The sequence below is a fragment of the Trachypithecus francoisi genome, unplaced genomic scaffold, assembly GCF_009764315.1.
Source record: "Trachypithecus francoisi isolate TF-2019V2 unplaced genomic scaffold, Tfra_2.0 Lachesis_group10, whole genome shotgun sequence".
NCBI classification, from domain to species: domain Eukaryota; kingdom Metazoa; phylum Chordata; class Mammalia; order Primates; family Cercopithecidae; genus Trachypithecus; species Trachypithecus francoisi.
The window spans coordinates 125,221,955-125,244,450 of record NW_022681455.1 but is presented as its reverse complement, the minus strand read 5'-3'; the positions used below and the strand labels follow the sequence as shown (position 1 = coordinate 125,244,450).

General features: G+C 50.6%; 1 protein-coding gene across 6 annotated transcripts in view; it reads left to right on the top strand.

Annotated features, from left to right (window-relative positions):
- Nucleotides 1–5,960: 5,960 nt before the first annotated feature.
- MEAK7 (MTOR associated protein, eak-7 homolog) overlaps nucleotides 5,961–22,496 on the top strand; it is a 29,032-nt gene continuing 12,496 nt past the window's right edge. Inside the window, exons 1-3 of one of the 6 annotated variants that reach the window (XM_033219176.1) lie at nucleotides 5,961–6,123; nucleotides 13,497–13,674; nucleotides 16,412–16,642. In XM_033219176.1, coding sequence (XP_033075067.1) covers nucleotides 13,522–13,674; nucleotides 16,412–16,642 — 384 coding nt within the window. In that variant the 5' untranslated portion in view covers nucleotides 5,961–6,123; nucleotides 13,497–13,521. The other 5 variants (XM_033219178.1, XM_033219177.1, XM_033219180.1 and 2 more) reach the window with 5 other exon arrangements.

Sequence of the window (22,496 nt, the reverse complement as noted above, 5' to 3'; positions counted from 1 at the left end):
GCCTGTAATCCCAGCACTTGGGGAGGCCGAGGCGGGCGGATCATGAGGTCAGGAGATCGAGACCATCCTGGCGAACACGGTGAAACCTCGTCTCTACTAAATAATACAAAAAACTAGCCGGGCGAGGTGGCGGGCGCCTGTAGTCCCAGCCACTCGGGAGGCTGAGGCAGGAGAATGGCGTGAACCCGAGAGGCGGAGCTTGCAGTGAGCTGAGATCCGGCCATTGCACTCCAGCCTGGGCGACAGAGCGAGACTCCGTCTCAAAAAAAAAAAAATTAGACGGGTGTGGTGGTGCATGCCTGTCATCCCAGCTACTCGGGAGGCTGAGGCAGGAGAATCGCTTGAACCAGTGAGCCGAGATTGTGCCATTGCCCTCCAGCCTGGGCAACAAGAGCGAAACTCCATCAAAAACAAACACAGTAACTTTCCAAGCAGGCAGGTGGGCAGATTGGAGTGTAGGCTGTTTCTGGAGGCTTTGGCCACGAGGTGGCGCCACCTCGGTAGCTCTCAAATAGCGCTGCTCTGCATTTGCGCCTGTGGTTTTCTTTGGTTTTCTGGGGGATTTTGTTTCGTTTTTTTTTTTTTTTCTTTTTTCTTTTTACAGTATCTCACTGTCCTGCCCAGGCTGGAGTGCAGTGGTGTAATCACGGCTCACTGCAGCCTCGACCTCCTAGGCTCAAGCGATCCTCCTGCCTCAGCTCCCCGAGTAGCTGGGACTACGGGTGTGCCATACCACACCCAGCCAAGTTTTTGATTTTTGTAGAGATGGGGTCTCACTATGTTGCCTAGGCTGGCACATCGGCTCCAGTTTGCTCCTGCGGGCCCCCAGTGCCTGCACCTGAGAGGCTACCATGGCTGTCCATCGTTGGTGTGCCTCAGCCTACAAAAAACTGTTGCTCTGTCAAAAGTGCCACTGCCTCGGATGGCAGTGAAAAAGACACACCTGGTTGATGTGTGCAGGAAGTACAGGGGTGTAGAGGCTGGAAACAGGGTCCAGTCCTTCATGTCTAAAGGCCCGTGTGTCTTGGGCATCAGGAACCTTGGCTGCAGGTGACAGGCACCTAACTCTAAGAACCGAGGTGAAGAGCTGGGGCTACTCACTTGTGTCATTGGCATCCAGGGCTGGGGGTACCCTGGCTCTAGACCCGTTAGTCTGTGGAGCTGCTTCTTCTGGGACATCGGCCTTGGATGTCAGAGCAACTTCTTGGTGAGGGGCCCTACCTTGTGCACTGTCACCAGCCAGGCCTGCTGCCCTCAGGCAGAAAGCCTTCTATTTTTGTTGCAGCTTAAACAATAAGAGATGTCCAGCCAGGTGTGGTGGCTAACCCCTGTAATTCCAGCACTTCGGGAGGCCGAGGCAGGCAGATAACCTGAGGTGAGGAGTTCAAGAGCAGCCTGGCCAATATGGTGAAACCCCGTTTGTACTAAAAATACAAAAATTAGCTGGGTGTGGTGGCGGGTGCCTGTAATCCCAGCCAATTGGGAGGTTGAGGCAGAAGAATCACTTGAACCTGGGAGGTGTAGATTGCAGCAAGCCGAGATCGCATCATACGCTCCAGCCTGGGCGACAGAGTGAGACTCTGTCTCCAAAAAAAAAGAAGAAAAAAGGATATCTGGTTGGCAGGAGGTGAGGACACCCGGATAGGCAGTCCGTCCAGCCCTGATCAGCTGATGTTGGAACCAGGGAGCTCCCCAGAGGCTGGCACAGCTGGGTGGGCACACGACAGGTGCTGTCATCCTGTGTCCCTGAATCAGGGTGACCGGCTGAGACTCCAGCCTTCCCGTCATTGGCTGGAATTCACTGGCTGAGCACGGCTACGTTCAGTGCGGAGCTCTTCTTGGCAGGTGCTGGCGCTACTGTTGCATAATCAGGCTGGAGTCAAAATGACATCACTGCAAGTGGCCACCCTATCCTTCTTGCAACAGATATTTATTGGCACCCACCAGGTGCCAGGCACTTGGCTCTGTATTAAGGCAAAGCTGGCAGGTGTGTTTACTAGGAGCCTGCATTCTGGGAGGGTGGGGGGGAGAAGAGGAAAAAACACAGCAAAATAAAACAATGGTGGAGAGCAGCGAGGGCCGCAAAAGCTGATCAGGGAAGCGCAAGCAGGAAGCAGACAGGCAGGGAGGCCTGAGTGTGGTGGAGGCCGGCCTCCTGTGAGCCCAAACCTGGAAGGTGAGAAGGGTAGGGCCAGGCTGCAATCTGGCGGTGCCCTGCCCAGGGAGGAGCGAGAGAGAAAGGCTTCTCTTGAGTGCTGGCAGAAGGGCCGGAGGAGATCTCCCCTGCCCCCACCAGTGAGATTAGAAATCGGGTGGCAGGTGAGATTCGAAGTTAGGCAAGACCTTGTGAACCATGGCAAGATGCCTTTGAAGGGCTTCTCAGAAGTGGGGTAATGTGATTTTCTGTCACTCTAGTGACTGAGTTGGAGAGCGGCAGGCAGTGAGGGAGGCAGCCGTGGAGGTGGGAGGCCAGGGGTGGTCCAGGCCGGCCACCTATTGGAGGGAGAGGGAGGAGGCAAAGGGTAAAGACTCCTCCCCACGACTTCCTCACAGCAGCTATGAAGCCCTGTGCCACCATCACCTTACAGCGTAGCGGTTTCATGGAGTCCCTGTCAACTGGCACCTGTAGGCTGGAGGACAGCCCGTACGTACTCTGATTACTGAAATGAGTTCTTCCCTGGGGCGTCTTGGGTTCCACCGGCAAGTACAATGTCCACTGAGGGCTGACCCCACGAGCTCTTTGAAAACCAGAGGCTCCATCCTCCCACTCCATAGAAATGGCCGCAGAATGATCAAACCAGGTTACTTCCACAGCAGCGAGTGTGCCGTACCAGGAAAAGCCCTGGACTCAGACTTGGGGCCCAGAGTCCCTGCACTCTAGCTGTGCGTCCCTGGAAAAGTCACTTCTCTGAACCCCACTGTTTTGATGACGGGAGCAATGCCTCCCCTCCAGGGGTGTTGGGAGGGTGATGCTGAATTCGGATGAAAAGGCTTGGAGAGGCAGCAGACCCTTGACGCAAGAAAGGAAAATGTTCAGCTGGCCCCTGAGTTATTTTCAAGCCTAGAGGTTCCTGTTTGTATCTTTAAATCCCACCTCTTGCTTTGCTGGTACCCTGACCCTCAACCCTTCCAATGTCCTTGTTTTTTTTCCTTATCTAACCCACAGCCACCCCCTCCCTAACCATCCCTCTCTCCTCAATGTACCCGTCATGCCCCACTTCTTCGGCAAGTGGGGACTGAGTGCTAGAGGTGGAGCATGCGGAGGTCAGAGGCTCTTGGTGCTGGGTCACCACTGCCTGGCATAGCGCTTGGCACGTAGTAGGTGTGCAGTAGGTATTTGCAAACCGTAGAGACAAGTGCCGCCCGGTGGTCTTACAGTCGTGCCAGCCCAACTAGCCTGACACTACCAGCATGGAGTCCATAGTCTGACAGTCAGACCTGTTCATCTGTGGCCCCAGGGAACCCTGGGCAGCTCAAGGGACACAGGTAAAGAGAGTGTTCCTAGGATCTTGTAGAAGGGTGGAGCTCAGGTGAGGTTTAGATGAAGCAGTCTTTTTTTTTATTGAGACTGAGTCTTGTCATGTCGCCCAGGCTGGAGTACAGTGGCGCCATCTCAGTTCACTACAACCTCCACCTCCAGGTTCGAGTGATTCTCCTGCCTCAGCCTCCCGAGTAGCTGGGACTACAGGCACCCACCACCATGCCCAGCTCATTTTGCACTTTTTAAGAAGAGACTGGGTTTCACCTGGTTTTACCAGGCTGGTCTAGAGCTCCAGACCTCAGGTAATCCACCCACCTCAGCCTCCCACAGTGCTGGGATTACAGGTGCCTGTCACCATGCCTGGCTAATTTTTGTATTTTAAGTAGAGACAGGGTTTCACCATGTTGGCCAGGCTAGTCTTGAACTCCTGACCTCAGGTGATCCACCGGCCTTCGCCTCCCAAAGTGCTGGGATCACAGGCGTAGATGAGGCAGGCTTCTGACAGGCTTAGAACTAGGTGCGAGGCAGGCAGCACCAGGCCTGGTCTGCAAAGAGGCTCCTGTTTTTTTGGGCCTCCCCAGGTCGTGATAGTTATGGAATACTGAGCCCGGAAGTGGACTGTTGGGGGCTCTTCCTCCAGGCTGGAAACCCAAGCTGCTTCTGTATCAAAGTGACTTACATCCTCCAGGGAGGAGCAGGCTGTTTACTTCTTACTGATAGGATTTCAGATAGCAAAGTTCTTGCAAATCGGTGATTTGAGAGAGCAAAGTTCCTCCGTGAGTAGGAAAACTGTTGTCCTCAAAGATGGGGCCGTTGTGACATGCGATAGCTGCTGCAGCGTGTCCTTGAAAACCAAGGTTCCTTGTTAACTTTGCGGCTGGTTTTATCTGAGCCTGTTATTCCAGCCTGATGAGTGGTCAGCTGGATGTTTGTTGTTGCTGTGTTAAGAAAAGGGCCTCGCTGTGTCACCCAGGCTGGAATGCAGTGGCACAGTCACAGTTCACTGCAGCCGCAACCTTCCAAGGCCACGTGATCCTCCCTCCTCAGTCTCTTGAGTAGCTGGGACTACAGGTGTGCACTACCCCACCCAGCTAGTTTTTTTGTAGGGATGGGGTTTTGTCACGTTACCCAGGCTGGTCTCCAACTCCTGAGCTCAAGCAGTCCCCCTGCCTCACCAGGTAGATTTTTCTAGTCCCACTGTGGTGGATGAGCTGCAGGAAGGAAGGAGGCCATTACTGCCCTCCAGCCTGGGAGTCCTGGGGACGTGGAGGGGAGCGGGCGGATGGAGGGCACATCCTAGAAGTCAGATGTGAGTACTCAGACGTGGGGAGAGAGTGGGGAGGCTGCGTCCACAGTGACCCCGGGTCTCTGACTCAGGCTGTGGAAGGGGAGATGATGCACCGAGGCAGGAGGTAAGCTCAGTTCTGGAGGAAAGAGGCTGAGTGTGAGGCCCTGGTGAAACAGCCTCGTGCAGATACCTGATAAGTGCGCGGTGTCGGCGGGCGAGGTCACAGTTTTCCAGGTTGGAAAACCAGCAGGTCGTGCAGGGGAGAGAGCCGGTACCGCGGACATGTGGGAGCTGAATCTGCAGGAAGGTGGCCCCCAGGGAGGATGCGTGGGGTGGAAAGAGAAGAGAGAAGCCGAAAAACTCCAGAGCAGAAGCCAGAAGGGCCCAGGGAAGACCACCAGCGACAGCGAGCGAGCCAGGGCCAGGAATGGGTGCCGGGGTGCCCACGAGAGAGCTCCGAGAGCACGATCACCAAGCGCCAAACGCTGCCTGCGGGGACCCAAAGCACCCCTTGGATGTAGTGACCAGGCCCCCGGGACCAGGTTTCGGAGGGTTTGGGAAGGAACGAGCTGAAGAAGTAGGGTGACAGGTTCAGACGTCTTGGAGTGAAGAGGGACCAGCTGAAGCGGGGCAAGTGGGGTGGAGGGAGTCTGTTTAGCCAGGCTGTGGAGCTGGTGCCTGATGGCTGCCGGGAAGGACCTGGTGCCAGGGAAGAGCAAGAGGCAGGGGCAGGCGGCAGAGGGGAGGCCCGAGGGGAGGCGGTCCCAGGGCTCCAGGCCAGGACCAGCAGGCCGGGGAGTCGGGGGACAGTTGCCTGGGGCCCATGAGGCTGTACTGTGGAGGCCTCTGCAGGGAAGAGTCCCGCCTCCTCTCGGCTGTGTCCACATGGGCCACTCTACTCCCCTGGGGTGTCTTCACCCCCAAGCTCAGCCTCTCCCCCAGGATCTCCCACACGCTGGCTGCTCCGCTCCAGCGCTCAGCCCAGACACCCCTTCTCCCCAGGTACCACTGCTGGCCCTAGGCGCTGCCAGGCCTGCGTCATCGGCCACCCTCTCCAGGCGGCGCCTCGGTAAGCACGCAGCTGGACCGGATTCCCGGGCCTGCAGCCGCTCCTCCCGCAGACCGCGGCCCCGCCCCTCCGCCGCACCCACCAGGTTCGGCCCGTTCCCTGTGAGGTGCGTCACCATTGGCTGACTCATCTATTGGGTTCCGCCCCACACCTCTGCTTCCACGATTGGGGCAAATGACTGCCCCTCAGCAGTGTTGCCTGGCAACGGGGAAGGGGCGGTTCCTGAGAGGAAGCCGTGGGCTGCTGGATCCCACCAAACAGGATAGCACCAGGAAGCCCGGCAGGGTAGGTACCTGGGCTGAGGGCCGCGGTGAGCTGACCCGGAGGCACAGGCCCAGCTGAGGTGGGGACTGGAGCAGACGGGTCCAGAGTAGGCCTGGGCCCTGTCCCTCCCTGGCCTCCCACGCCTCTCCAGGCCATCGGGTCGGGGGAGGGAGAGGTGAAGGCTGCAGGGAGGTGAGGGGTAGGGACAGCTGGGAGGGATGGAGGGAGGGTCCCCTGGGGAGATCAGAATCACCCTGCACCTCCCGCTATTCATGTGGTCAAGGTAAGAGGGTGGGGAGGTGTCTCCCCAAGGGTCAAGGCCAGCCGTGTTGAAGGGGGATTCAGAGCCTGTGTAGACGTGGAAAGGGAGCGGTGCCTCCGCGGAGGAGGCCAGTCTGGGGTAGACACTGAAGTGTGTGTGGAGGGTGTCTTCCTTCTTGTATTCTGACCATACCCATCTGGGCTTTTCCAGGACAGTGAGCTAATAACTGTTCCCAGGCCATGTAGGTGGCCTGCGCAGTACAGGTCACCTTCTGGCCCACTGGAACTTCTTGCCCAGACTCAAGCTGCTCCTTTGCACAAGAGCCTCTGGGCTCTGAGACACAGACAGGACTTTGAAGCCTGTCCTGATGAGGCAGTTGGAATCTCCCCAGCTTGTAGGGGTACAGAGGGCCCCTTGTGTGGCTCTGGAGATGCGGGGCCCTTGGAGTAGAGAGTTGGGGCTTGGGAGGCAGGGTGGGAAGCAGCCGTGTTGGAGAAGCTCTGAGCAGGAGGTGACGGAGCCACTCCTAGGATACTAGTGGGAACCATGGGGGCCATCCTGCAGACAATCGGCCCTTGTCCACCCCTCTATCACGGAGGCACAGCAACCTTCTGCTCCTTCCGAGCAGGGCAGTTTCTCTTGTTCCAAGACAAGAACTCAAGGAGCCATTCTCTGTTGTCTTGGGCCCCTTATTCTGTCCAGTATACCTCCAGTAAGCAGAGCAAATGCCCTGGGTTACCGTATTTAATCTTCTCCATCTTATGTTAAATAAATTACTTAATGATGCTTATTAAAAGCACATTAATTATTCAAGACCATTGCAATGGGTGTAGGGACCACAGCAATAGGATTTTGTAGTAAAGGAGAGAGGTTGGGCTCAACTCTGAGTATAGCATGGGCAAGTGGGAAACCAGGGAACAGGGTGGGGATTTGTGGATGGGAAATGACTAAGGAAACATCAGGATGGTAAGGTGGATTCTGGGTAAGCTGACCTAACAGACTCTTACTGAAGGCAGGCGGGGTGATGAGACATCACCTAGAGCAAGCTCGTCCAACCTGTGGGCCGTATGTGGCCCAAGACGGCTTTGAATGACACCCAATGCAAATTCATAAGCTTTCTTAAAACATGAGGTTTTTTTTGCCATATATGTAGATATATGAGCTTATCAGTTATCATTAGTGTTAGTGGGTTTTATGTGTGGCCCAAGACAGTTCTTCCAGTGTGCCCCAGGGAAGCTGAAAGATGAGATATCCCTGACCTAAGCTTTAAACCTGGTTAGATTGCAAGTGAACAGATAATGGTGATCAAATACCAAGGATGGGTGGTTTTCTTTCTTTCTTTCTTTTTTTTTTTTTTTTGCTAAAGCCAGATTTTACACAGAAGGACACAGATGGGCCTAGGAGCCTGACTAAGGTCTGGTCAAACAAAAAATCTTTGTCACTTATTATGGGCTGCTGAGACTTTTGTTTTTATTTTTTTGAGACAGGGTCTCGCTCTGTCACTTAGGCTGGAGTGCAGTGTTGTAATCTTGGCTCACCGTGACCTCTCCCTCCGGGTTCAAGTGATCTTCCCACCTCAGCCTCCTGAATAGCTGGGACTACAGGCACATGCCACCACACCCGGCTAAGTTTTGTATTTTTGACAGAGACGAAGTCTCACTGTGTTGCTCAGGCTGGTCTCAAACTCCTGGCCTCAAATGATTCTCCCAAAGTTCTGGGATTATAGGCTTGAGCCACTGTACCTGGCTTCCATTTTGTTCTACTGCCCCACTCCTCAGAAGCCAGGTTTTTCCTGGTTTATCCTTGTTGTCTTTATCCCTACTGATGTCTGAGATGGACACTTCCTTGTTGTGAGGCCATCCTGTGCACTGTAGGATTTTTAGCAGCATCCCTGGCCTCTGCCTGCTAGATGCCAGCGGCACTCCCCTCCCCAGTTGTGACAACCACACGCTTTTCGAGTCATTGCCAAATGTCCCCTGGGGGACAAAACTGCCCCCAGTTGAGCTCCACTGGTATAAGCATCCTTGACGTGCGCTCTCAGCACCAGCGTGCATTGTCTTTTTTTTTTTTTTTTTGAGACAGAGTTTCACTCCTGTTGCCCAGGCTGCAGTGCAGTGGTGTGATCTCAGCTCCCCACAACCGCCGCCCCCCCCGGGTTCAAGCGATTCTCCTGCCTCGGCCTCCCAAGTAGCTGGGATTACAGGCATGCACCACCACACCCGGCTAATTTTGTATTTTTAGTAGAGATGGGGTTTCTCCATGTTGGTCAGGCTAGTCTCGAACTCCCAGTCTCAGGTGATCCACCCACCTTGGCCTCCCAAAGTGCTGGGATTACACGTGAGCCACCGCGCCCGGCGTGCCTTGTCCTTTAGGAGAACTTGATACAAAGGAACCCACAGAAGTCTTGCGGCCAATGTAGGGTTGTGTTATACACAACTTGGCAGGGAAGAGGCCACCCCATGTACCAAAGTGTACTCTGAAAGTCCCGTGACACCAAGAAAACTTGCCAGGGACTGAAAGCTCAGGAACTTGGATTTAGAGAGAGAGAGAAGAATGCATTAAAGGCCTTCATGTCCTCCTCCAGATTAATTAGATGTCTGGCCTGATGAAAGAGATTGAGGCGCGAGGATGGATGAACTGTGGAACACTTTGTATCATTGCCATTTCTTTTTTTCTTTTTTCTTTTCTTTTCTTTTTTTTTGAGATGCAGTCGCCCAGGCTGGTGTGCAATGGCACGATCTCGACTCGCTGCAACCTCTGCCTCTCGGGTTCAAGCGATTTTCCTGCCTCAACCTCCTGAGTAGCTGGAATTATAGGCGTGTGCCACCACTCCTGGCTAATTTTGTATTTTTAGTGGAGATGGGGTTTCTCCATGTTGGTCAGGCTGGTCTCAAACTCCCGACCCCAGGTGATCTGCCCGCCTTGGCCTCCCAAAGTGCTGGGATTACAGGTGTGAGCCACTGTGCCTGGCCAACCATTGCCATTTCTTGATCTTGCCTGGCACAGGGCTCTCACAGGAGACAGCCTGTCCTTGAGCCATTCTGAGATGTGTCCCTTCACCAGCACTCTGCAGGCACTAAGAATGGCAGTGCCGGGGACAACGCTGTGTTCTTAGGGGCTGCCCACCTTCCCACCTCACTGGCACCAGCCCTGGGGTTCTACCGGGGGGCTCTCACACACCCTCCTCTCTCCTGCTTGAAAAACTGGCGTTGCCAGCCTCGCTCTGCGTCCAAGCCTTTCCTGTCACCTCCTGGGCCTGCGCTGGTTTGCGCCGCTTCTGTGCATTTCTGGGCTCCTGTCCTGCCTGTTGGCATTTGCCCAGCCCTGTACCTTTCTCCTGGCCGTCTGGGGACGGTGGGGGCTGGCCAGGCTGCACCCTGCTACTGTTCTCCGACCACAGTCGGGGAGCCTGTTTCTGGCGGAAAGGGGGAGTTGCAGTGGGATGGAAGTGAGGGGCTGGGTGGAGTCAGGCCAGGGCCCCCTTGCGCTGCAGCCCTCTGGTGCCCTCCCCCACGTGCTCCGAGTTCCACCCTCACCTCCCCATGCTCTTGCCTGTGCCCTTTGCATGCTGTTCCCACTTCCTGGTGAGCCACCTGTGAGTCTCTGAAGACCCAGCTGGAATGTGACCTTTGGGACCTTTTCCACTCTTGACTCTTCTTGTTATACCCGCAGGCCACACCCATCCCCATGCCCTTGTCTCTGTTTCCTCTCTTTTTTTTTTTTTTTTTCTTTTTCTCTTTTTTTGAGACGAGTCTCACTCGCCACCCAGGCTGGTGTGCAGTGGCATGATCTCGGCTCACTGCAACTTCCACCACCTGGGTTCAACCAATTCTCCTGCCTCAGCCTCCCAAGTAGCTGGGATTACAGGTGCACAGCACCACGCCTGGCTAATTTTTTGTATTTTTAGTGGAGACGGGGTTTCACGTCGTTGGCCAGCCTTGTTTGGAACTCCTGACTTCAGGAGGTGGTGTGGCCCACCTTGCAGCCTCTTAGAGTTGAAGCAGAGGGTGGGTCTGCTTTGTTTTGGCTGCTTGGGCTGTGTCCTTGCAGCGCCCAGACTCAGCTGGCACAGCCCCTCTGTCTCTGAGCTGGGTCAGCCGGCGCAGCCCCTCTGTCTCCGAGCTGGGTTGGCCGGCGCAGCCCCTCTGTCTCGGAGCTGGGTCAGCCGGCGCAGCCTTCTCTCTCAGAGCTGGGGACAGCCCTCTGCCGCTGGACATTGAGTCCTGGCTGGAAGTTTTCCTTCTGGGCTCTCCTGCTGCTGCAAAACTTGAGCAGTAGAAGCCGTGAGATCAGATGGGGCATGGGTGAGAGAGCCCCATCTGATCTCAGGGGTCGGTAAGCCCCTGTTTCCAGCCTGTCTCTGAAAAGTGCACCTCCATCCCCTTCCAAGGAGCCCTCCACTAGAGACTTCCTGTGCAGGGGGCACATGACCAGTGAGGCCTGTCAAAGGTCCATGCGCTGCAAGGATGGCTGTCATATAAAAGGCAGAGAAATAACTCGCTTTAGTGGGGGTGTGGTGAGACTGGAAGCTCATGCTTTGCTGATGGGAATATAAAGTGGGGAGCACTCTGGTGGCCCCTCGGAATGTTAAACATAGAATTACCATGTGACCCAGCAAGTCCACCTCTAGGTGTCGACACTGGAAATTGGAACAGAGGGACTGAGGTACTCAGATGTTCATTGCAGCACTATTCATAATAGCCGGAAGTGGAAACAGCCCCAGCGTCCATCAGCTAATGATGGATAGGCAAAGTGTGGTCCATCCATACAACGAAATACTAATCAGCCATAAAAAGTGGAACGCTGACCCACGCTACAACGTAGGTAGGCCTCAAAAACGTGATGCTAAATGAAAAGAGACAATCATAAAGGGCCACATATCATATAATTCCATTTATTATTTTTTTTAGAGATGAGGTCTTGCCCTTTTACCCAGGCTGGAGTGCAGTGGCATGATCATAGCTCACTGCAGCCTTGACCTCCTGTGCTCATGCGATCCTCCCACCTCAGCCTTTAGAGCAGCTAGGACTGTAAGCACATGCCACTGTGCCTGGCTAATTTTTACATTTTTAGTAGGGGTGAGGTCTTGCTATGTTGCTCAGGCTGGTCTCAAACTCCTGTGCTCGAGTGATTCTCCTGCCTTGGCCTCCCAAAGTGCTGGGATTACAGGTGTGAGCCACCGTGCCTGGCCATATAATTTCATTTATATGAAACACCCAGAATACAGAAATGCATTGGGACAGAAAGTAGACGGGTGATGACCAGGGCCTGTGGGAGGGAGGAATGAGAGGAAATTGCTCATGCACAGGGTTTCCTCAGAGGGTGATGAAAATGTTTTTGAACTGTGAGGGTTGCACCATATTGTGAATGTGCTAAATGCCACGGTACACTTTAAAACAGTTAATTTTATGTTATGTGAATGTCATATCAATAAAAAGAAAAGAGAGATCCTGACTGTACCCTGTTATCCCTTGAGGGTTTGAAGTGTCAGGTGTTGGTGCGCACCATGACTCATGCCCCACCCTACTAGCATGGCCTTTCCCCCTTTGGCTAATTGACTGTTGCAGTGACTTTGTTTATCAAGGTGTCTGTGCGGGAGAAGGTGGTTGTCTCTCCAGCAGTCTCGTTGACACTGGGTTTCTGGAAAAAGTCCAGGGCCGGGAACTAAGTCACAGCACCTTTTACCTCTTGAGAGATTTTGTTTTCATTTCTAACCATGCTTTTTTGTTTGAATCCCCCGATTTACTGGTGCTTGACTTACTCCTTTTTTTTTTTTTTTTTTTGAGATGGAGTCTTGCTCTTTCGCCCGGGCTGGAGTGCAGTGGCCGGATCTCAGCTCACTGCAAGCTCCGCCTCCCGGGTTTTACGCCATTCTCCTGCCTCAGCCTCCGGAGTAGCTGGGACTACAGGCGCCCGCCACCTCGCCCGGCTAGTTTTTTGTATTTTTAGTAGACACGGGGTTTCCCCGTGTTAGCCAGGATGGTCTTGATCTCCTGACCTCGTGATCCACCCATCTCGGCCTCCCAAAGTGCTGGGATTACAGGCTTGAGCCACCGCGCCCGGCCGACTTACTCCTTTAATGAGGTTTGTGACAGTGAACAAGGCCCCAGGTCACCTGATGTCGGTGCCAGTCTCTGTTAATGCTCCTCCAGCGCCTCAAACGCATGAGGCTCGTGGGCTGGGATCATACAGGCACGCATCAGTGCAGGGGACGTCTCGGCCCTTTGCTTTGATTGAGTTGGTTGATAATCACGGCAATCTTCTGAGGCTGGGCTGTGACTTCTCCTGCTTACGACTGGGGAAACTGAGGCAGAGAGTGTTTTAGTAGCTTGCCCAAGACTACACAGCTAGGAGGAGGCAGAGCCAGGATCACAAAGGAAAAACTTCCCAACTAGGGTGTAGCAGTATTCTCAAGGTGAGTTAATCAAATACGTGTGATTGTTCGGCCTTTGATATATATTTTCCAACTCTGGTTTTAAAGAACGAATATTTAGATTGATTAAAATACAGATATTTTGTTCTGCCTCTGATTATATTAGCTTGGGCACTATGTTCTCAAACCCAGACTTTTTGACAATTACGGGTGTGTTTCAGTAGGTCATGGGCGTCAGGATGGGCTTTTCCAGCTTTATTTGTATCAGCTATTAATTTCTGCCACCTTGAAACAATATTAGCCAGGCATGGTGGTTCATGTCTCTAATCCCAACACTGGGAGGCTGAGGCAGGAGAATCACTTAAGGCCAGAAGCTGGAGACCAGCCTGGGCAACGTAACAAGACCCCATCTCTACAGAAGACAAAAAAAAAAAATTAGCCAGGCATCATGGTGTGGTCCTGTAGTCCCAGCTATTCAGGAGGCTGAGTGGGGAGGATTGTCTGAGCCCAGGCGGTTGAGGCTACAGGGAGCTGTGATGGCACCACTGCACTCCAGCCTGGTCAGCAGAGTGAGATCCCACCTCAGCAACACAAAATAAAAACAGAACCCAAAACCCAATATTATGTAGGTCTGATGTGTTTTAGCTACATTTTGTGGCTAAATCAATACATATTAACTTGACCATATCATTATCAACATTTATTTTCTGTGATTATTAAATTTTGATTTTTCTAACGTTGTGTCTTTTCCTTCTGCAGAGAATTCTGCCAGATACCAGAACAGATGGGGAACAGCGGAAGCCATGTGGGGCAGAACTTTTGTTCACGGTTTCTTCCTGAGGAACAGGCAGAGATTGATCGATTGTTTGATGCTCTGTCATCGGATAAAAACAGTCCAAATGTCTCCTCCAACTCCTTTTCTCTGAAGGCACTACAGGCAAGAGTAACAACCAGTGGTTCGTGTTTAGTTGGGAGCAGGGGTCTGCAGACTGTGGCCCTCAGGCCAGAATCTGCTTTCTTGTTTTTGTAATGCGATGGATGGCAACACTAAAAAGTTCCTTTTCTGTAAAGGGCCAGTAAGTTTTGGCTTTGTGAGCTATGGTGGTCTCTTGCAACTCCTTTGCTCTGCTGTTACTGTGTGAAAATAGCCATAGACAGTGTCTAAACGCATCCCTTCCGCTTTTTGAAATCAATAGTCTCTTATCGGTATTAAAGAAAAGAACCTGGAGTAGATGATGAATGATTGACGCGATGTTTTGGGGACATTTCTAACTTGAGATGAACATCAGGGGAGATAGCCTGCCTCCTGTGTCTCTTGAGCCATGTGCCTCCTAACTGCCCTCTCAGAGACGGGGACACAGACTGGGTGATGGATCCGCCCTCGTGGGACCATGATGTGTCAGGTGCACCTGTGCCTCTAGAATGTGTATGTGTTTGATGGCTAGGAATGTTATGATATTCCTAACGAAGTAATGACATTTTAGACTCAAGGCTCATCTTGTGGGGAGTTAAAACTGCCCATTTGCCCATGTTTTTGCCCGTTCCACGGGGCTCTCAGCTGCAGATTTGAGTGCTCAGACTGAGGCAAGACACTGACAAGGAGATACTGTCAGCTCATCTTCCTGGGAGTCCAGGCAGCCATCCTAGCAGCCTCCTTCCTCTTCTAGAATGTGCAGCGTGGGAGCAGATGAGGAAACGGGCCAGGGAGGTTATCTAGGTCACAGCCGTGTGGTTGTGTGTGCATGCCTTGTGCATGTGTGTGCATGCGTGTATGTAGCACCACTAGATGAGAAGTGCCCCGGGAAGCCTATGGGAACAAGCAGAATTAGCCAGGCCCATTTCAGACTTCACTGTAGAGTGGGTGTTAATGTTCAGATACATACAGTTAAGAGTTGATCAGAAGACCTTGGTGATGGAATGAAGTTTCCTTGAGGAAAGGATGAGAGGTTGCTTTTCCAGTAGAACTTTGCAGACACTGACAGAAATAGGAGTGCTGTTTTTGAGTGGCGAGGGCAGAGGCCTGCCTTTGAAGAGCTGCAGAATATTGATCCTGGAATATACAGTGTCCACCCAGCTGGTTGTTACAGGAGAGTCCAGCTCGCAGACCCTGCTGTGCAGGATGTGATTGGCTTGTGATTTGCTCGCTCTCTCCATTTAGTTGTAAATCCAGGACCAAAGCAGATTTGATGCAGGAGGCAAAAAGGAAAACAATATTTCATTAGAACGTTATCGTCCAGGCATTAAGAATTAAATTTGCTGGGTACGGTGGCTCACGCCTGAAATCCCAGCACTTTGGGAGGCCAAGGCAGGAGTATCACTTGAGCCCAGGAGTTTGGGACCAGCCTGGGCAATACAGCAAGACCCCATCTCGACAAAAAATACAAAAATTAGCGTGGTGGCATGTGCCTGTAGTCTCAGCCATTCAGGAGGCTGAGGTAGGCAGATCAACTGAGCCTCGGAGGTAGACGTTCCAGTGAGCTGTGATTGAGCCACCACACTCCATCCTGGGTGACAGAGGGAGACCCTGTCTCAAAAAAAAAAAAAAACAAAGCCCTAAATTTAAAATTGAAATAAAAATGAATGAAAAATGCATATTGAGCCCAAGGAACATGGACAGGAAGTAAAAGCTGATATATTTGGAAACCCCTAATACAGAGACCGAATTAGCTGTATACAGACATATGTTACACGTGTTAATAAATTCCGACATGCAAATGGCAGCTGCTGGAATCTAGAATGAAGATGATTTTCAAAGCAGAGTGAAGCTCAGATGGTGGCCAGAGGCAGGAATGACGAGACAGGAGAGTTTGGAGGCAGGGTGGGAGCAGATTGTGGGAAGGTCTGATGGCCAAGGTAAGCCACACCCAGGATGCTTAGGTGGTGTGAGGCCCTTAGGTGAGAGAACATCCTGCATCCTGGTGATGCAGGAGTATTTGGTAGCTGACAGCAGCATTGTGAAGTGGCCAAGGCTGGTCTTGGCCCCCTACTTATTTTCCTGTGATACTACTGATACGGCTCCCAGTGAGTGGAAGAACACCAGGGTTCTTGGTCCTCATGCCAGTTTGGATAAAATGACATGGAAACACGTGGAGTGGCTTTAAGGAGCAGAGAGTTTAATAGGCAAGAAGGAAGGAGAAGGCAGAAGGAAGAGGCTCCTCCATACGGAGACAGAGGGAGGGGCGGCTCCAGAGCCAAAAGAAGAGGTCCTCAAGTGCGGTGGACACCAGCCAGGTATATATGCAGAGGCTGGAGGAGGTGATGTCTGATTTGCATAGGTCTCGGGATTGGTTTCACCAGGTATGTCATTCACCTAGCCCACGAAAAAGCTGGCCCTCCCACCCTAGCCTTTTAATGTGTCAATGCAGGGCGCCCTGGATGTTCTACACACATGGGGGTATGTGGAGGTGGCCATGTGGGGAAAGGGCAAGAAGGCGGTGAGAATTACCATGTTAGGTGGACCCAGTTTCTAATGGACTGCATTTGCATATCAAAGGTTGTTGGCCTGGCTCTAAGAGCCCGGGCTTTACAAGAAACCTTTTCAGAGATGCTTTAAAAAATGAAAACTTCCCAAGCATCCCTTTTCCTCTCTATCTGCCTAAAATAATTTAATAACTCCTAGTTACCAAGTTCAACTCGTGTACTGTCTAACCATTTTTTCTGCTTGTCCCCGGCAGAACCACGTCGGGGAAGCTGTTCCCCTGGAGATGGTCACCAGGCTGTACGATGGCATGCGGAGGGTCGACCTGACAGGGAAGGCGAAGGGACCCAGTGAGAACGTGTCCCAGGAACAGTTCACAGCATCCATGTCCCACCTGTTGAAAGGAAACTCCGAGGAGAAGAGTCTCATGATTATGAAAATGATTTCTGCCACAGAAGGTCCCGTGAAGGCCAGAGAAGTCCAAAAGGTAGTGAGGCCACGAGGCCCTTTGCAGCCTCCTCAGCAGTCTTGGTGACCATCGGTGGGGGATGGAGGCCAGTTACATGGCAGACGGAGGAGTAAACCAAAAAGTATCTGAGATGGGTCTCAATTAGTTGAAGTTTATTTTGCCAAGGTTAAGGGCATGTCTGGGAGAGAGACCTGTGCCTTTCTCCAAAGATGATTTTGAGGACTTCAGGACTTAAAGGGGAAAAGCAGGCCGTAGGGGAAAGAGGGAGGGTCTGGTCCCATTACTAAATCCACATTTTGTAAGAGGAAGGGAGCAGTTAGGGGAATAGTCAATGTGTGTTTGTCTTGCATTCTGTAAATCAGCACTTTACATACAATCAGGTGAGCATAGTCACTACCTGTGGAGATTTTATTTTATTTTATTTAGTTTTTGAAATGGAGTCTCGATCTGTCACCCAGGCCGGAGTTGAGTGGTGCGATCTCAGCTCACTGCAACCTCCGCCTCTCAGGTTCAAGTGATTCTCCTGCCTCAGCCTCCTTAGTAGCTGGGACTACAGGCGCGCACCACCATGCCTCGCTGATTTTTGTATTTTTAGTAGAGACGAGGTTTCACCATGTTGGCCAGGCTGGTCTCAAACTCCTGAGCTTAGGTGGTCTGCCCGCCTCTACCTCCCAAAGTGGTGGAATTACAGGTGTGAGCCACCTGTGGAGACTTTAAACCTTTTATCTGTAGCTCTCTGCTTAGGAACAAAAGGAAAGACAGTTTCTTGCATGACTCAGCTTTTAGCTTAATTTTTCCCTGTGGCAGAGTGAACTGGAGTCCTGAGCTTTTATTTTTTCCCTCCTTTGTCTTTCAAAAATCTTTCAAATCAGAAAAATGGGGGGGGAAGGGAAAAGAGAAAAGAAAGAAGGAAAAAAGTTGAAACATTATTTTAAAGACTTGTAGCCAGGAAAAAATTTTAGGATTCGTTCCAAATTGTAGAAAATAATAACAATTGGAAAACCCTGGATAAGGCTAGAATCTAGTAACAGGTGTGCTATGCTAAAGACAAAATCATAGTAGGACCAACTTGTTTATAAAACAAGTTTTAGTCTTATACTTAGCTTGATTATTTGCATAATATACAGCAAGAGTAATGATTTGGCATATAGGCACTTACTCTCTCTGTTTAAATTATCTTTGCTAGAACTTTTCCTTAAGGAGTCTGAGATTAGACATTTTTATTTTTTTGTTTGTTTTCTTTTAGATTAGACCTTTCGAAAAGCCCCAAGGCTAGCCAAGAACGCATCTGTACCTGTAGATACCCATGTGACTTGGGTGAATTCCTCTCTCTTTGAGGTTCCAAGAAAACTTGGAGTATTTGGGCTTGTCAGAAAGTGACATCCTTTACTTATCACAGGTCAGGACCCTGTAAAGGACAAAGTGTGAGGCCAGTTTGTCCAGTGGCTTTTATCAGCTCTATAGGTCAGCTTTATTTTCTCAAGGTAATCTGAAAATGCTGTTCCAGTCAAAGCCTTCGTGAAATAACCAGTGTCTCCAATTATGTCCTGTTATAAGAGAAAATAGATTCTTATTGAATGTATGCAAATAATTATATTGCCATAAATTGAGAATACTCACAAATAGTGTCGAAATTTTGGGGAAATTAGGTAGAGAGAAAGGGATTATGTTTTAAATTTTGCTCACTAGAGCATACTTTGATTGTTAAAAACTGTAAATAGCTTAAAAGAGAAAGTTTAGCTTTGACTGTTTTCTAAGCAAGTAACTCAATAATGGATGGGAAATATTTCAATAAAACTTAAAATCTGGGCCGGGCACGGTGGCTCACGCCTGTAATCCCAGCACTTTGGGAGGCCGAGGCGGGCAGATCACGAGGTCAGGAGATCAAGACCAGCCTGGCTAACATGGTGAAACCCCGTCTCTACTAAAAATACAAAAAAAAAAACTAGCTGGGCGTGGTGGCGGGTGCCTGTAGTCCCAACTACTTGGGAGACTGAGGCAGGAGAATGGCGTGAACCCAGAGGCGGAACTTGCAGTGGGTGGAGATCGCGCCACCGCATTCCAGCCTGGGCGACAGAGTGAGACTCCGTCTCAAAAACCAAAACACACACACACACACTCATAAAATCTGGCCAGGGCGGTGGCTCATGCCTATAATCACAGTACTTTGGGAGGCCAAGGTGGGCGGATCACAAGGTCAGGAATTTGAGACCAGCCTGGCCAATATGGTGAAACCCCGTCTCTACTAAAAATACAAAAAAAAAAACTAGCTGGGCGTGGTGGCGGGTGCCTGTAGTCCCAACTACTTGGGAGACTGAGGCAGGAGAATGGCGTGAACCCAGAGGCGGAACTTGCAGTGGGTGGAGATCGCGCCACCGCATTCCAGCCTGGGCGACAGAGTGAGACTCCGTCTCAAAAACCAAAACACACACACACACACACTCATAAAATCTGGCCAGGGCGGTGGCTCATGCCTATAATCACAGTACTTTGGGAGGCCAAGGTGGGCGGATCACAAGGTCAGGAATTTGAGACCAGCCTGGCCAATATGGTGAAACCCCGTCTCTACTAAAAATTATAAGAATTAGCTGGGTGTGGTGGCACATGCCTGTAGTCCCAGCTACTTAGGAGGCTGAGGCAGGAGAATCATTTGAACCTGGGAGGCGGAGGTTGCACTGAGCTGAGATAGCACCCCTGTACTCCAGCCTGGGCGACAGAGTGAGACTCCATCTCAAAAACAAACAAAAAATGTTTGTTAGACCAGTTACCTAAAGGCACAAAACAAAAACAAAAACCTGCCGTGGGTGTGATTGCTTTGCCCTCTAGGGAGGGAGTCTAGGTAACCTGCAGAACTAATGAAAATGGTACTTGAATTAATCAGACATAGGAAGAGTGTGTCCTGGGTCATAAAGGTTTTCAGTGTCATAGAACAATTTAGACATATTTTAAAAAGTCAAGAGCACAAAATGTTACATTAGAAGAAAACATTTCTTTTGGATTTTTAAGAGGAAAACATTTTTGGCATCAGGCCACAACAGCAGTTAGAACTTGAGGGGAAAAACGTTCAGGAGCTGACGAAAAAGTTGAAGGAGGGAGTTATTATCTCAGGTCTTCTCAAAGAGAAAACAGCAAAATGCAGTAAAAGTTCAACTTTTGGGTTAAAAAAAATTAAAACCTCTTGTGATTTTATTAATCAGTATCTTAAAAGAATCTTGTTTTAACAAATTCTTTAGTGTGTTAGTGTATTTTTTTTTTTTTTTTTTGAGACCGAGTCTCGTTCTGTCGCCCAGGCTGGAGTGCAGTGGCCGGATCTCAGCTCACTGCAAGCTCCGCCTCCCGGGTTTCCGCCATTCTCCTGCCTCAGCCTCCCGAGTAGCTGGGACGACAGGCGCCCGCCACCTCGCCCGGCTCGTTTTTTGTATCTTTTAGTAGAGACGGGGTTTCACCATGTAGACCAGGATGGTCTCGATCTCCTGACCTCGTGATCCGCCCATCTTGGCCTCCCAAAGTGCTGGGATGACAGGCTTGAGCCACCACGCCCGGCCATGTTAGTGTATTTTTAATATCTAAGCCTAATTTCTAGAAAGACTTATAAATAATATCCTTTTAATTACAGCCAATTTGATCACAAAAAGTTTTTTTTCCAGAAATCATCTTTTTTTGTTGTTGTCTGGGTGACGGGGTCTTGCTCTGTTGCCCAGGCTGGACTGCAGTGGTGTGATTTGAACTCACTGCAATTGTCGCCTCCCAGGTTCAAGAGATTCTCCTTCCTCAGCCTCCCATGTAGCTGCGACCACAGGCGGGTGCCACCACGCACAGCTAATTTTTGTGTTTTTAGTAGAGATGGGGTTTCACCATGTTGGCCAGGCTGGTTTCAAACTCCTGAGCTCAGGCAGTTTGCCTGCCTTGGCCTCCCAAAGTGCTAGGATTACTGGCGTAAGCCACTGTGCCCAGCCTCCACTTTTATTTCTTTTCTTTTTCTTTTTTTCTTTGTGTGTGTGTGTTTTGAGACACAGTCTTGCTCTGTCACCCAGACTGGAGCGCAGTGGCACAATCTTGGCTCACTGCAACTTCTGCCTCCTGGGTTCAAGTGATTCCTCCTGCCTCAGTCTCCTGAGCAGCTGGGATTACAGGCTCCCACCACCACACCTGGCTAATTTTTGTATATATTTTATTTAATTACTTATTTTTATTTTATTTTATTTATTTTGAGATGGAGTTTCACTCTTGTTGCCCAGGCTGGAGTGCAGTGGCTCGATCTTGGCTCACGGCAACCTCTGCCTTCTGGGTTCAAGTGATTCTCCTGCCTCAGCCTCCCAAGTAGCTGGGATCACAGGCATGTGCCACCACATCCAGCTAATTTTGTGTTTTTAGTAGAAACGGGGTTTCTGCATGTTAGTCAAGCTGGTCTTGAACTCCCAATCTCAGGCGATCCACCCGCCTCAGCCTCCCAAAGTGCTGGGATACCAGGTGTGAGCCACCGTGCCTGGCCCTATTTTATTTTTTTTAACACAGGGTCTCGCTCTGTTGCCAAGGCTGGAATGCAGTGGCACGATCTCGGCTCACTGCAACCTCCACCTCCGAGGCTCAAGTGGTTCTCCTGCCTCAGTATCCCACGTAGGTGGGATTACAGGTGTGTGCCACCATGCCTGGCTACTTTTTGCATTTTTAGTAGATATGGGGTCTCATCATGTTGGCCAGGCTGGTCATGACCTCCTGACCTGAAGTGATCCGCCCGCCTTGGCCTCCCCAAGTTAATTTTTATATTTTTAGTAGAGACAGAGTTTCACCACGTTGTCCAGGCTGGTCTCGAACTCCTGACCTCAAGTGATCCACTAGCCTCGGCCTCCCAAAGTGGAGGGATGACAGGCGTGTGCCACCGTGCCCGGCCCCCACTTCCATTTCGATTTGAGTAATTTGAGCTGTCTCCCTTTTTTCTGTTAGTCTAGCTAAAGGTTCTTCAGATTTTTGTTGAGCTTTTCAGTGAACCAACTTTTGGTTTCATTAAAGAGTAGCTGTGTAGTAATAACCTTTTTAGACAAAAGAAAATCAGGTAACACAGTAGAAAAGCAAGGAGCTTAAGAGCTGAGAGAAACTGGTCTGTTTATACCTTTGGGGTTCAATAAGGAAACACACATTTCTCTCAGAAACGAGTGTGGCACCTTCTCTGTTTTCTTTAAGGAATCTCAGACTGTCAGACATTATTTTAGGTCCTTCATACAGCGGAGGGTGGCAAGAGGAAGCAGACGTGTGTGGAAGCAAATGGAGAAGACAATTCAGTCGACTGAGGGAAAGAAAGCTTTTTTTTCCCTCAAAAAACAAGACCCTAGGAGAGGCAAAAAAGCATTATGTCCCTTTAAATATAAATACACACACACATAAACACACACACACACACACACACACACATATATCTTGGATATTAGCTTTTAATTAAGCTGACTTTAACCATTGAGCTCTTTTAAAAAATCATTTTAAATCTCTTACTACCGTGTTTTACCTGGGACAAAAATGACTGCTATTTTAAAAGTAACACAAATATCAAACCAGAAAGGATTTGATGTAGGAACCAAAGTCAGGCTGTTGAGGTAAAAAAAAAAAAAAAAAAAAAAAAAAGGGCAGAAACTTAGCTACTGAGCGAGAGTGCAGGGCGGCTGCCCTGGGTCTTTCAGCTTGGGCCTTTCAGCAAAGGTTATGGAAATAAAGCCCCTCAGGCAGTCAAAATCTTTTTTTCCTTTTGGTGGCCTTGTTCTTTCCTTCTTTTTCACCCCAGCTGTGGGAATTTAGCCAGTTCAGAGGCCTTGTTTCCCCATAATTTGGATTTGACCAAGTCAGGGAGAGTTGATCAAACCCAATGGGAAAAAGACTGAAA